The sequence below is a fragment of the Phalacrocorax aristotelis genome, chromosome 2 (genome assembly GCF_949628215.1).
Source record: "Phalacrocorax aristotelis chromosome 2, bGulAri2.1, whole genome shotgun sequence".
Taxonomy (NCBI): domain Eukaryota; kingdom Metazoa; phylum Chordata; class Aves; order Suliformes; family Phalacrocoracidae; genus Phalacrocorax; species Phalacrocorax aristotelis.
In genome coordinates, this window is record NC_134277.1 from 4,284,769 (window position 1) to 4,299,919 (window position 15,151).

Sequence of the window (15,151 nt, forward strand, 5' to 3'; positions counted from 1 at the left end):
CTCCCGCCACCAGCCACAGACATGGGCCCGTAAGCAGAAGGAAACCCGCCTGGATACGGTCCTGGGCCCCTGCTCTGGGGGTGCCTGCTCAAGCAGGGGTGGGACGGGGTGAGCTCCAGAGGGCCCTTCCAACCCCCGCCATTCTGTGACTCTGTGATTCTGTGAGGGTTAAATCCAGCATCTCTTTTTGCTCGGAAAACATCTGCCTCCAAACACACCCTAAAAGCCCAGGCGGTGCTCCAGCTGCCCACAGTTTTGCAGGTAGGTGACCAGAGGAACAGGTTCATGGAAGTGGCACCAAAATCCCAGGAGGATGCTGGAGAATCTCCTTCCCTCCGCCGCAAGGGAGGGTCCTGCGGGGCGGGGTGGGGGTGGGGGTGGGGGGAATCTCCCCCAGGAGGGACCCGGGTGTCCGGGAAGGGAGGTGCAAAGAGCTCCGGGGCGGGTCTTGGGCAGGTGGGGGAGGGCTGAGCCTTTGCTTTTGACAGCTTCCCACCAGGCGGAGGGAGCGGGGAGGACCCGGCGGTTTGCTGCGGAGGATGCTAAGTTTGTGCTGGCTGCTGCTCCCGCTGGTGAGTGCCCGGCGGTGGTGCCTCTGGGCTCGGGGAGGGGGTGGGAGGCGTAGGGCACAGCACAGCTGGCTCCGGACACTGCTGGCCACAGCTGGATGGGCTCTGCGACTGCCCCGCAGGATCGAGGCGGGCGAGGGGGGGGGATTTCTGCGGAGGCAGGGTAACTTTTCTCGTACCAGGGAGCAGGTAGAAAGAAAGGAAAATAAGGAAAAGATTAAAAAAGGAGGGGGATGGGGGATGTAGGATGGGAGGAAAGAAAAATATTCCTGAGTTAGAGGCTTGACCCAGGTCTTTTCTTTAAAATTTTCCAGCCCTAAGATGCTATTAATAAATGTCTTTTCCATTCATTAGAATTACATCTTCCATAGGACAAAAAAGCATCCCTAAATCAGAATAGCTGTAGTACGGCTTTAGAGGGACAGAATGGGAGAAGGGGACAGCTTGCTGTCCCAGTTGTCCTGAGAAAGGCAACTTTGCTGAAGAAGGAGGATAACTAAAAAGGAATAGTCCCTCCTGATGGATCTGGGACATTTACCTCTTTGAGAGGGCACTGATGTTTTTACTGCCGAAGGCAGCTGCTCATAATATCACCAAGCAGGAGCATGAACCATCTCATGTCTGCTACGCACTGGAGGCAGCAGGTGAGGTTGTAACACTAAACACCAGGGGAGGTGTATGAGCACAGAGACACTATTCAAGCACGTATATCCCTCGCTAAGCCCCACACTCTACTGCCGGCATTGCCTGGGCTGGTTAGCAAAAGCTAGTGTAAATACAAGTACAGTCATATGTTCTCTTTCCCCTCAATCTTCGGCTTCAGAGAATTGTTTGGAAACCTTCCTCTGGGTGTGATTCCCAGGGACTCATTAATGCTAACTTAAGCCGTTTCACAGTTAAATGTTTAGTGTAGGCTGGTATTTAGACTCCTGCTGTAGTCAAGGGGGAGACAGTCACCTTACCAGGAGGCATTTCATCTTGTCCTGAGAAAGACAGATGAGGTGAATGTTCCTCTAGGGCTTGTTTCCTGCCACTGATAATAGTGAGAGCCTAGATCATTACAGACTGGTCTTGACCCTTCAGTTATAAAAGGTGAAAGATGGAATTTAAATTTTCACACCTCTGTATTTACACAGCTTTAAGCACAAGTGATAGGCTATAGGTCCTTGCTACGTAAACCTTGTCATGTATAGTTATTTTCATGTGTAATACCCTTCTTTCAGGGAAAACTAGTCAACCTCAAGTGTTACACTGCTACAGGTAGAGTGACTGTGGCATCTGGAGTAGCCTTTTTACACATAATAGAGGCACAACTTATTCTTGCAGCTTTCAGCAGAGTGGTGCTAACCTGAAGTGATGTATCATGCACATCCGCGGGCTGCCACGCATCCCTTTACTGGTTTAGCATATTGCAGCAGACTGTGCCCATAATAAAAGAATTTCTACAAACTGCTTGCTCTATGTAGCTTTTGGCCTCAAACTATTGCTCATACATGAACTCCAACTCCATGTCTGGAAAGAGTCAGTGCTCTAATTATCAGTGGTTTTCATGTCTCAAACTAGGTCTCCTGGGAAGATTTGGACCCTTAGTTAGACAGTCAGGGAAGGCTGGAGACCCGTAGGATGTATTGAGTAAACAGCCCTTTCATATTGCTAAGGGTAATGTCAGAGCAAAGAAATAATTCTAGTGTGGATTATGGAAATAATTCATTATTCAAATATGAAAAAAACCCACAAATGTAATCCTGAAAACTTTCTCTGTGAAACTGGGTACTTTTACTTTCTTTCAGCTCCACAGGGAGCTGTATGTTGCAGGATATACTTTGTGCCTTGCAGAATGGAGTCCTTGACATTAAAAATTACCACTTGCTTGTAAGTGACAAGGAAGAAAGAACTGTGGGTCCTGAAATGCCTAAAAACTACTTTTCCTGTCTTAAAGAGTTCAGAGTCTCAGGAAACAGAGGACGGGGAACAGAGAAGACTCTGTATTCACTGTCCGTCCTGCTGAGCCAAACTGCTTTCTTCTTCAAACACGTAACAGCTTTTCACATTTCTGGGGAACGGGTTCAGTCTGATCTAATGAATGGAGGTGAAAACGGAAACGTAGGTGTGTTAACGTTGAGCTACACATTTGATTTAACAAAGTATTTCTTGTGGTAATAGGCATATGAATCCAAATCTGCGGCAAGACGCTGAACTCCTAAATAAACAGAGCTGGGTGCCTACATTTCTGATACAGCTACTATTGGTTAATTTGTTTTGGAGGGACATACATGCTTCTTCTAGGGATCTAGTCCCTGCAGACCTTAAATTACCCTCCATAGGGAACTCGAGGCGTGCAAGAATCAGTCTGCTTAGGTGTTTTGTTAGCCTGGAGGAATTTAATGGAGGGAGACAGGCTCCTGTACAGTGAGTCACTGTCCTCAAATAGGTGTCTGAGAGAGGTAGGAGGAATCCTTCCCTGGAACTGCTTGTCTGCCTTCATTGATCATTAAGGGAGGCTTGATGGGGGAGTTCAGATTAATCATCTAAAATTAGCTGTCTAAAATTAGGAATCTTGTCTACAGCTGCTTTTTTAACCTCCTTTGATACTGCTGGGCAGAGGTGGAAACACTCCAACAACAACGGCTATGGCTTCAGTGGAGTGAAGTTGCTAATGGACCTTGACATCCAGGTTTCAGTTCTTCAGGATTAGGCGACATGAGCCACACCTTTAGGCAAACACGCTATACATGCAGAGAGGGAGAAATGTCTCTTTCATTTGGAGGAATACTTGCAATATCAGAAAACGAGGATCCTCAGTTATTAGTATTTTGTTATTCTTTAAGCGTTAGTGGTAATGAAATGCTCTACCAAATTTAGTATAGAGCTAATAAATTAATTTTATTTTTTCTCAATATATTACTGACTACATCAGGTTTATAAACAAAATAAATTAGTATAGCTGTATTGTCACATACAGAATACCCATGAGTAAATACATATATTGGTATACATGGATATGTATGTTATAGCAAGTACTGTTGTGCATAAGGCTATACAGTTAAATGCAGTCAGAGAAATACAATCCAATACAAAGAGGAGCATTCAAGCATTACTCCAATGTCTTCAAAACAATCTTGAAAAGATATTCCTTTAAATGACTGTAAGGCAATCAGTGTCTCTGTTTCTCTTGTTCCATAGGTAATTGAGTTAGAAAGAGAAAACAGACACTGAAAATGTCCTCTAGGTAGTCATTTTCAGTGAAAAAGACTCCTGAAATAATCTATTTAACTGGCCGAAGAGAAAGGTTGGAACTAACTAGGTCTTTATCTTTGGGGTTGAAAACTTCTGGGATCAAGACCGTGTCAGAGCTCACAAGTTGAGGGCAGGACGTTCTATGGTAACTAAATACATTGCTGGTGACTGGAGTTGTGTCACTGCTGTGGTGACCTCACGCTTTACTGTCAAAGAGTGGTAAACGTGGCTTGGACGTGGCAGAAACAAAGTGGGTGCTCATCTGTATTCACAAGCATATTTGAGTGGTGGACTTCTTCGCTGCATAAGAAATCTTTGGTTATTTTTTATAGTTTCTTGTGTTTTTCTGACAGAACATAATGCTACATATATTACATTTTAAATATCCCAGAATTACTTATAGACCACAGTGGATAGGAAGTTCCTTACTCTGGTGATTGTGACTGTAGCTGTACTGAAATGGGCAAGAGCTTATGGAGCTCGAGGTTGGTCCCAGCTGCCTTCAAAGAACGTGTGAAGACTGGCCCTGACCTCAGTGACCTGTGCTTCCCAGTCCGCAAGCTCTCTAATTAGCACTTGGCTTTTTGAGAGAGGAGTTAAACAGGTGGAAAGAGACAGACCTTATGGAAGATTTTGATGAGATATATTCAACAGTCTGAGAAGTTTATGAAAAAGACGAAGGGTTTCTTTGTCTTCTTCAGTTATTTGACCTGTGTTCAACATTTTTCATAAGCCTCCTTCCAGCCTATAAGCCTTTCCTGTTCATCAAAATTTCAGTTGAAAAAAAAATGTATGCATTTCAGAGCATATCCTGTGTCTTTGTCATCACCAGCCAACTTTCAGGACTGACTGAACACCTAATTCCAAGGTTAAAAATGGGCAGGGGATGCAGGAGTTTTGCTGTGACTTTCTGTACCCTAAAATACCAGGTGAGTTTTAATTCTCCAAGGTGGGAGTCAGTGTGTAATGCGAATGGCGACAGCTCTGGTTTTGTATAAGGGAAAGCTAAAATATTCAGGCATTAGAGTCGTATCAGAAAAGCTGAACAGGGGAAGCACAGACAGGGAGAACAGGGAGTACAGAAATATTTCAGAGGAGATCTGAGATGAGATCTGAGACATGAATGCAAGCTGTAGAGACAGAGGCAAAAAGAACAGTGATGAATATTCTTAGTGAATGATTTATGCACTTGACACAAAACCTGTTCATGAGGTTTAGGATTGCACTGCATTGGAAACTAAACTGGGTCACTGGAAAGACCCTTCAAATTCTTGAAGCCTTCCCATCTTGCCAATGAATTCAGCCACTTTGATTTTTGATTAATTTTCAAAAAGGCTAAGTGTTACCAGTTTATTTCCAGCTCTTTGATCCCATTGAATTGCTTTCTCAAAAGTGACTAATATATTCAGTGCCCAGCTTTGAAGCACTTCCCTTGTTTTCAGAGAGCATAGAAAATGTCCCTACTTTTCCCCAAGTGTGTTTATGGACTTCTTAATGAGTGAAGATCTGTCTTTTATGTGACATCTAAATTACAGATTTTCTACGACCACAACAGCCTAGGAGCACCATCTTTGGGTGGGCTCTCAGGAAAGACTGTTTTTAACTAAGTTGCACCAAGTATGGCATGAGGTTGTTGCTAGAAAAACTCTCTTCCCAGTGCTTGCTAAGTCTGATATTGTCCAACATGAACAAAGTGTCATCAAAGCCCAAAGTGTCATTAGATTGATTTTTCTGTTCAGATTTGGGTAAATAAATAAATTATCATGTAACACAGGAAATACAAAACAGTGTTAGACTTAATATCAGTGTGTATACCACTTCGGGTTTCAGTGCAGTAACCTTACAGATGTTAAGAAAAGGAGGTCCAAAAGTAAGCGCAAGCCCAAAATCTGGCTCTCTAAACTCTCTCAGGTTTTTAGCACGCCCACACCTATCATAGGTAACTTTTTAATGTTCCTTATGTGATTGCTTTGTTCCAGGCAAGGCTGTTTCAGACTTAGAGTTAAGATGCCCTTGTGAATTTTTGGTTGGCCACTAATCTTCAAGCTAGTAAAAAGTTCTTTGTGTTGTGATGCTCAGCAATGCGAAACCCCGTTCCTTGAGAGCTGTCTGCAACACTGCACGAAACCTCTAAGTTTTCTGTATAAGCCTTGGGGTGAAGGCAGCCCACTGTGATTTTCAGTGAGGTTCATGCCAGGTCACTGCCTAGCTACCAGGAAATCTTGATCTAAGAAGTAGCGTTTTAAATCAGCCTCTTACAATTATTATTGTGGCAAGGAAGACTGTGTCAGGTTGGACATCCCTGTGTCAGAAAACTCTGCTTTGTTTTGGTACCTAAATCATCTTATTCTAAGGTGAACAGGAGCTACCCTTTTCCTACAAGAACTCAGACATTCAGCAGCTGCCTCCCAAATGGCACTACGTCCCTGCAACTAGTACAGAGCCCCAGCTTTCTAGAAAGCCCCATCACCTAACTATTGTAGGCAGATGAAAGGAGCAACATGCACTTTTCTCTCAAGGCACTGTGAGATTAATAACAAAAAATAAGTAAGCCATATTCAACAAATCACAAGTAATGTTCTGCCCAGAAGGCTTTTCCTTAACTGTAAAATGGCTTAATGTCTTTCTTTTTCTTAAAGCCTGAGGAAAACCAACAAATTGAAGCATCATCACCGTTCTCAATTTCTTGTATACATGTGGTTTTTTGGTTTGGTTTTGTTTTGCTTTGTTTTTTTTTTGGTAACAGCAGGGTTACTTCCAGTAAAGCTACAAGATTATAAGTTAACACCAGCCTCATCTTTGCTTCTTACGGGATGATCTGTAGGTTATATCTGCAATTGCACTTGATGTTGATTTTCAGACACTGAAGTGTCAGTAATATTTAACCTACGCACTGGCGTATAACACAAACCCAGCTCTGGCAGCTATAGCTGCACTACTCCCCCCCCCGTCCAGTAACCAGAAGCAAACAAAATGTGAGCATGCTGACTAATTGTGTAGCTATCGGTAGTAGTGGGGCAGACTACAGGCTCGCCATTGGTGACCATCACCAGCAATAGGTCAGGATTTCTAGAATAAATTGTAAAATCATGTTTTCTGGTGATTCATCACTGCTTTCAGAGGCAGGAGTCTGGAGTACATGAACTAGGGATCTGATCTGATCTGGCAGTTCCTCTGTTCTGTAAAACCAATGCAGTACAGCTTCGCGGTGGGTAGGGTATGGGCTTCCCCAGCCACTGTAAATGAATAGTACCCCACTGATTTCAGTGCAGCTCTGCTGAATTATGGTGACTGAGGGTCTGGCTCAATAAGTGTAGATTTACCAAAGGAGAGAAAAAAGGACACATAACTTTGAGCAGCAGGCAGCCTGGCACACATATTCAATGTTCCATGTACCATGTGGGAGAGCTGAGCCTTTTAGTCCCTCCTTTATGTTCCATCTGCATCTGCTGCATGTATTGCTTAAGCTGGCCTTTGGAAAAGGATAACCCTTCCTCCTCTGAAACTTTTCATAACTAGTTCTGTGTCTGTCTCCACCTTTCTTCGCACCTCTGGCATGAGGAGGGAGTTAAGTTAACCCATCTCTCCCAAGTGCTTGTTTCTCAAAATGTCCTCTCACGGTTTTGCTTTCATTTTGGGTTATGACTGGCCATTGCTTTCAAGACTTTTGCCAGAGAACTCGGTATAGATGGTAAGTTGTATAGCATCATGTCAAGTTGTCATGACTTTTAAACATCAAGCCTAAGAATATTCCAAATGCAAAATTTCTCAGCCATAACAGAGTCCAGAAATTCCAGAAAGTAGAGAAATTACTTCTTTCCTGGCCAGCTGAATCCATCTTTATAAACTGAAATAGTGAGAGATTTATGTAGCAATTTTTTTGTTACTACTAGTCAAATAATTCATTTGTTATGTAGGCCAAATGAAAAGTGAAATGTATAAAGATAAAGCGATGAGCAGGGATCCTATTAATACCTGAAAAATTTCATTTCAGAATTGTGTTACTATAGTTGAACAGCAAGGAGTACTATTTTCAGTATCACTCATGCTGATTTATAAAATGTATTTCGAATTACCCACTGGAGAAATATAATGCATGAAAAAAGCCATGTCTTAATTTTCTTTTCAAACGGTGTCCTTAATCCTTTTTCTCTTCTAATATTAGAATGTATGAACCATCTCTACCGCCTCATAATTAAATGCAGTCTGTCTACGCTACTTTAAAACCCAAATGTAGGCAGAAGTTTTAAAGGTTTTTAAAGATAAAGTTGTGTTCTATTTTTTTTCCCCTGGGCAGAGATTATTGCTAAAATGTCATAGTCTACATGACTTCCAGTAAAGTTTCTGTGGAGGCTAAAAGAAGTCCTGGTTGCACTGCTCACTGAAAACATTCTGAAGGCCAATAAATCAAATTCCTGAGACTGAAAAGGCAATATAGCAGTGATGTTTTCATCTGCACTGTTTTTTGAAAGTCATTAGAGGTTTAGAATGGCCTACAGTCTTCCTCAGAAATGTCTCAGAAAGCCTCCAATCCATCATTTCAATTACAATCACTACCCTCTGAGAACCCATGGCTTTGCCTTGAATAGCGTAGCTTGCAAAAGAGCAAACCCTCTGCTCTCTTCCATGTAAGACTTGCGATGTCCTGAAGAGCCCAGTACCCCAAAGGAGGCTTTGGTGCAATATTCAGTTGACTGTTCAGTTGCTTTCTAGACTCTTCTGACACTATTGTCTCTATTGTCTCTGGGTCTAATTGAGTTACTTAAACACGGGTGTGCAGAGCTACCTGACACATCAAACAATGCGTTTCAGACTCCTACGTAGGGCTGGCAAAATGAATGCAGAATCTGCACAAGAGGGCAGAGACACCCTACAGCCTCCCACATGGCACTCACCATTCCTGGGCGTGTGAGACATCCTTTAAATTTCCATGGACTGCAAAAGAAGCTCAGATAACATGGTCACATGTAGACACTGACATTGTAGAGTCTTTCTCAGAATTTAGTTGCCTTTCCAGAGGTAATCCTTTGGGGATGTTTTGGGTATTAAGAACATCTTCACAACCACAGCAGATATGACGCAGGACTACAGGGGAAATGAAATTTTCTGGAGTGGGAGATGGTGGTCAAGCAAAATATACAACAGCACCTAAATGACACTAGGTGTCTGTACTTAAGACAATTCTAGCACACCCAGAATAATTAACTGAAAAAAAAATACCAACACTTATATTTAAAGAAGCTTATTTATTTTTATTTTGTTTTTATAGGGCCAAGCTGCAGGTATGTTTGAGGGACTCAGTGTGAATATTCCCATAGCTGATGGATTAATTCAGTTTTAGCCAGCTGACAAAGAGGTGGAGATCCAAAGACCATGAAACCCATTTAAGTTTTGTGAAAAAAAAATAGGTGTAATGAACACGTGGTATAAATGTTCAAATTGGAGAAGAGGTGCTACATGGGCTTGACTCTTATGATACCCTGAAGAATCCATCTAAGTATGCATGTTTGTATGTATATTCAAATTGATAAATGTACGAGATCACATCCTCCTTCTGCCTTTTACCTGTCCTTTTTGCAGCAAAACCCTCAACTGGAGTTTTCACATTCTTAGACCTCAAAATATCATCCACAGGGTAGAGACTGGAAAGAACCCTGGCTTTGCTCATTCTGATAATCACAGAACGTCTTGGTCTTTTTTGTCTTTCTCTCACTGAGGTTGCGGGAATCCATCCAGAATGCAAGATATTCCAGCAGGTGGTCAAAGAGGAGGCTCTCTGCTTAGAAAAGAATGAATCTGTTTCACCTGATCTTAAAGGTAACGATCCTGATTGACAAACTCTGATATGAATATCCCTTGTATATCATTTCAGGGTCACCATGTCAAGATACCATTTGTTCACCTGAGTTAAGATTTGATTCCTATTTTATTTGGATTCTTAATAGTATGAGGTGCTTTTTCTCTAGGCTGGGACTTTAAGTCATCATGTTTTAGACATCTTTAAAAGCTCAATGTATAAGTAAGGAATGGTCATCTTAGATTCCCTTAAAGTAAATGGAGGAAGAAGGGACTCCCTAGAACATGTTGCTTTACCTCTGGTTTAGGTGCTTACTATAGGATGACATGAATCATTCTCTGGAGTCATATTCCTTTTTACTAACTACAGAATGAAACTAAGATCAGACCTTGGCAAGTTTAGATGCTTAGTTAGGGCAGGAAAGCCCTACTTGGAATGTCTTACATTCCTAAAGTATTTGGTATGTACTTTACTTATATCCAAAACTACAAAGAAGCTTCCACAGAAGACACTGAAAAGCATGCTGCAGTTATATTGTGATAGGAACCATTCCAATCTGGTGAAAATGTTCTTTGAGAAAAAAAAATAAGAAAAAAATTAATCCTAACTTCTTCAAAATATTCTATTTGTACATTTTTGGAGGTTCTTTGTTTCTTCATTTGTTTCAAAAGATTTATTGTGGTGGTGTTTTGAAATCTATTCCATGCTCAAATATTAATATTGATAATTAAAATGAACATTTCAGAGAGCCTGTAAAATATTTTTAAAATTCTGGGTAGGGGTTTCTCCTTGCTGGGGTTTTGGCATTGCGGAGACACATTTTGAATTGATTCAAAGTGATTCAAAGTGAAATTTAAAAACATTCACATTCTTTCAAAAGTTCAGTCATATTTTTTATGGCAAACTTTGTTTAGAAAAGTATGATTCCACCTCTAGGGAGATTTTTGAGTTGGCATGAATTATCAGATGTTCATTTTCTACAGAGGAGTTATGAGACAAAGATGTCTTATGCACTTGGTATGAATAGAAGTATTGCAACCACCTGGAAGTCTGCCTTTAGCAGCCTACCAAAATTTAGAGACTAACCCCTAGGATATTTCCTTTACCTTCTTATTTATTTTTCTGCAGCCTTTCCAATCACTCTAATATCTGATATACTTCTTGTACTTGCCTGCTCTATTTTAGTGGTATTTCCCTCCACACACACACCTTTAATCAAGTCCAGAATGCCTCCTGGACACATTTTTCTCTTGGAACACCCAGTAACCCATCCGAAAAGGTTCTGGCAAATTCAGACATTTCCGATAATGATTTATTACATGCATTACGGTATGACATTCCAAGAATTTTTCTCTGTACCAGAAAAATAATTACATGATTTGGGAATCCTTTTTGCAACAAAGGCTACTCAAAGAAATGAAAACTGCTCAAACTTCTGTTAAACTATTTTAAAATCTTGAACCTTGCCAACTCCTATCTTCTCAAAGCTCCCCTTTCCACATTTTATTCCCTAGAGATGGAAAAACTTTATTCAAAATCTGGTTTTGTGTTTACAGCCTTTCTCAATATAGTTTAACATGAAACATTAGATCTGGAAAAACAATCCCCAATATTTTTAATGGGGTGTTTTAAAACTAGTCTAAAATTGGTAAAAGTCCCTGGTTTTCATTTTGGTTTTCAGGAATTACACTTGAGACAAATGGAAAGATCACAATTCGTACAGAGTTACGTCTCAACCCTCACAGAGAATCCAAGCTGGAATTAGTTTGTGTTGCAGACTTTTTAGTCTGAAGTAGTTCCACTTTGTTCTTGTTGTACAAAGCGCTGTCTAATGAGTGTCATCAGTAGAGTCCAGGGTGCAATTCCTCTCATCTTGAAGTAGATCAGTAAAACAGGTCAACTGAATCAATCTCTAAAAAATGCCTATTTTTCTCCATTGTTTAAAAAAGAAAGAGCCCTGGGTTACTGAAGAACACTTAAATATATATGATGTCAACATTGCTTGATGCAATTCCTATTGCCGTTGTCTTGATGGAGTCTCAGGTGACTTGGACAACCATTAGTCTCTTGAAAACTTTGGCATGTAAAACATTTTTGCCACCTCTGCACTCAGCGATTTCTCTGATAAAAACTGTAGAAGTCACTGGAAATGAAGCCATATCTAAGACTTAAAATATACAGGTTCCACTCCTACATAAGGTCACCTGATTCTGGTTTTTAATCCCCCATTGACAAATATGGTAGATTTTTAGACCCACCTCCTCAAAAGTAATATAGTCCCTCTACAAGGGATCCTTGAAGCCCTTAAGTCTAAGTGTGTGGGCCACTGCATGTCTAAGTCGGATTGATATTGCCTGACTTCATTCATTTGAAAATTAGCAGCCTAGTTTAGGCTATAATAATCAGAGAGACCTAGGTACTTGCAGCGAGTGATTCATCCCATCCTCAGAAGGAGCCTCCAATATATGGGATGAATCATGTGCTGGAAGTCCCTGTCTCTTTCTACTGCTTACAGAGGGAACATAGCTAAGATTAGCTAACATATTTTAGACAATTAAAATTAGAGGTGATGAATCAGGGCTTCTTATTTTCCCATCTGGCAAATTGGGGACACCAGGAATTTCATCCTCCCAAGGGTGATGTGAGGATAATGCCGTGGGAGATTCTCAGGACTATCCTTTCAGAAGCCGGAGAGTAACTTTGCTTAGCTACAGACAAGTAATATTGCTTCCACATTTCAGCTCTTGACAATTTCAGATTTGCCTTGTCATCAGTCACACAGGAAACAGAAAAGAATCAGTGAAAGAAAATAACACCTCCCAAATGAAACTCATGCACTGCTTTATATCCACCTTATGACTATCTAGAGACTGGTTTTGGTTACAACACAGCGGTTTTTTTATTGGTTCGGGCACCTTTACATGCTGATAATTTCTCTGCACTGCACCCACACCTACTTGTCAACAGACATTGCGTGACCACAGCTTGAGCCTCAGAGTGATGCATCTGTGACAAAGCTGTGACTGAGTATAACTTCTGGAAACCCTTTTTATCAGACTCATAGCTAGCAGCATGCCCTGTGTCATCAGCTACCAACCTCTGGTTTAGGGAACCTCATGAATGCCAACCAGTCAGACATATGGATATTGTATATGATGCTGAGAGATGTTCTTCTAGTTTGGGATTAAACTAATCCCTGTTGAAGTGTATTGTAAAAATGCCATGGAGTGCCTAAGACCAGGACTTCAGCCCTTATTTCCTTTGAGTCAGGTAAAATTGGTAGATTTTAAGCATGGAATCGAGAGGCTAAGGCTCTTAACTCTGTTTTCAGTTAAACTCTGATACCAGTAACGAGAAATCTCAAGTGCTAGTAATTATTCAATATTTTCGTTTTGGTGACTTTTGTTTTGACAGCAGAAAGAGCTCCAGTTGATTTGCCTTTCAGATTGTGTCTGCTTGAATTTCAGGTACATTCTCTCATGAGATAAGGTAGGGGAAGGTCCGGCTGGAATGCCAAGTGCATTTGTGAGCAACTACGCATTCAAGAAGAGGAAAACAACACAATCCTTCACTTGCAGAGCTGCGTGTCCTGTTGTGGCTGTTCCTTATGCACATGAGTTAGTGGGAAAGCCACAGACAAAATTGTTATGGAAGATCAATTGTATAATGTTCTGCGTGTTATTTACAGGCATTGTTTTTTTTCCAGGATGCACCAGAGATTGGGATGGTCTAACATGCTGGCCCAGAGCCACTTTTGGGGAAGTGGTTAAAGTTCCCTGTCCAAGATTTTTTGAAGAAATCACCAATATCCACGGCAAGACTTTTTTCCTATTCTTTCTTATCCCTAGATATTTTGAAAATAAATTTTAATAGTTAAAGATTCAGTAACTTGCATATCTTCCTGATTCACTATGCTATTTTATGTCAGCCAACATAGAGTAATTATCCAGATACACATCTTGGCTTATGGTCAATACTTGGCACTCTTCTGGTTTGCTTTATGCTGTACTAATTGTCTAGTCTCTTCGGTGGTCTAAAAAATACGGGCAATTGCACTATGTTGCTAAGGTTATAAAAGAATATAAGTATGGATAGAATAACTGATTTACAAAGTTATAGAATAATTACAGTTAGAAAGGTCATCTAGTCCAATCCTCCAGTCAGAGCAGGACCAAGTTCAAAAATTGAATCTAATTTCAAAGCTAGATCAGGTGGTGCAGGACTTTGTCCGCAAGCACAAATTATGTTGTAAATGCAGGATAGACTGCATAATTTGATTTCCTCTGTGTAAAGACTGAATCTGCAGAATGATTTTCCTATATAAAATGTAGACGTTCCACTGCATCTTGAAATGCATGGGAACACCTATCTCAACTTTTCAAATTATATATAGAATAATATGGCTCTATAGCCAGTCTTGCTGAACATGACTAGATCTGTAAGTGCCTAACACCAAAGTAAGAATAAAAACTTGTTTCTAGTCAAAACTTAAAGAACCTCCCCCTCTATAATTCATTCTCTGATATATTTTACCGTTCAAGGCTTCCTTCAGAGAAACTGTACACAGGAAACCTATTGGTCAGAACCATTCCCACCATACACCATCGCCTGTGGATTCGATGAAGGTTCCAGTAAAGGGCCTGAGGATCAGGTGAGATTTTGATTTCATGCTTGGGGATTTCTCCAGAGTACCCTCTTTGGAGTGTGATGAATAGTTGGATTCTCCCACCCGAGAGCCTTGTCAGAATCCAGTAATTGCCCGTCTTCAGTGCTAAGCTCAAACCTCTTAGGCATATTTAGAGACTGTTTAACAAATTAAACATAATATGAAGCAAAGGATTGGCAGGTAACACTTCTGTCTCTATCCAGTTGTCTCCTCTTGGTGTTAATCTGTAGACTCATGATGTTACTTCTCTGGCAAAGCTGATTTGAATCCACATCATGCACCCATCTCCCAGGGAAGTCCTACCAACTAGTCTGTGGGGAATTTTTCAGGGAAAATTCCTTTAGTTCCTTCCTGTTCCTTGTTTTTCCAGATTTTCTTTGAGTTAGAAAAAAAGACTCCATAACTTCATAGCATGGTGGTCAATGCACACCTCAAGGAGGGAACTCTTGGATTCCATTGAGTATTTTCACACTTTATCTTAGGTGTTCAGTGGAGTAGGAAATGATCCTCTATTTTTTCCTATCTGAAGAGCATCATTAGGTGCTCAGTTAGACTCCAGGAGTAGTTTTTTTTTCACCCACTTCTTCATATGATTTAAATTTCCATGATCCTCATCATCCTATCCAGGATAAGAATGCCTCGCACTGCTCTGGTGGTGTCATTGTCTCAGTGGTGAACTTTGTTAATCAATGACCTTCAGCCATGAGGCAGAGATGTGCTCGCTGCTTCTGCCTCTTGAGTTCTGACCCTTGCTAAACGGGGCAGTTCCAGCACGAGAGAAAAGGGCTGTCTCCATCCCCTCGTTTCCTGTCTGTATGGGGCAAGGCTCATACATCTTGTACCAATGCACTAGCTCCTGGGGTACATCACTGCCTCCTCCTC

The 15,151-nt window shown here is 41.1% G+C and overlaps 1 protein-coding gene across 1 annotated transcript in view; it reads left to right on the forward strand.

Moving 5' to 3' along the window:
- Nucleotides 1–539: 539 nt before the first annotated feature.
- The window catches only part of LOC142053859 (vasoactive intestinal polypeptide receptor 1-like), a 28,564-nt gene continuing 13,952 nt past the window's right edge, over nucleotides 540–15,151 (forward strand). The window contains exons 1-4 of the mRNA XM_075086102.1: nucleotides 540–572; nucleotides 9,524–9,623; nucleotides 13,310–13,417; nucleotides 14,145–14,254. Coding sequence (XP_074942203.1) covers nucleotides 540–572; nucleotides 9,524–9,623; nucleotides 13,310–13,417; nucleotides 14,145–14,254 — 351 coding nt within the window. The remainder of the gene's footprint in view (nucleotides 573–9,523; nucleotides 9,624–13,309; nucleotides 13,418–14,144; nucleotides 14,255–15,151) is intronic.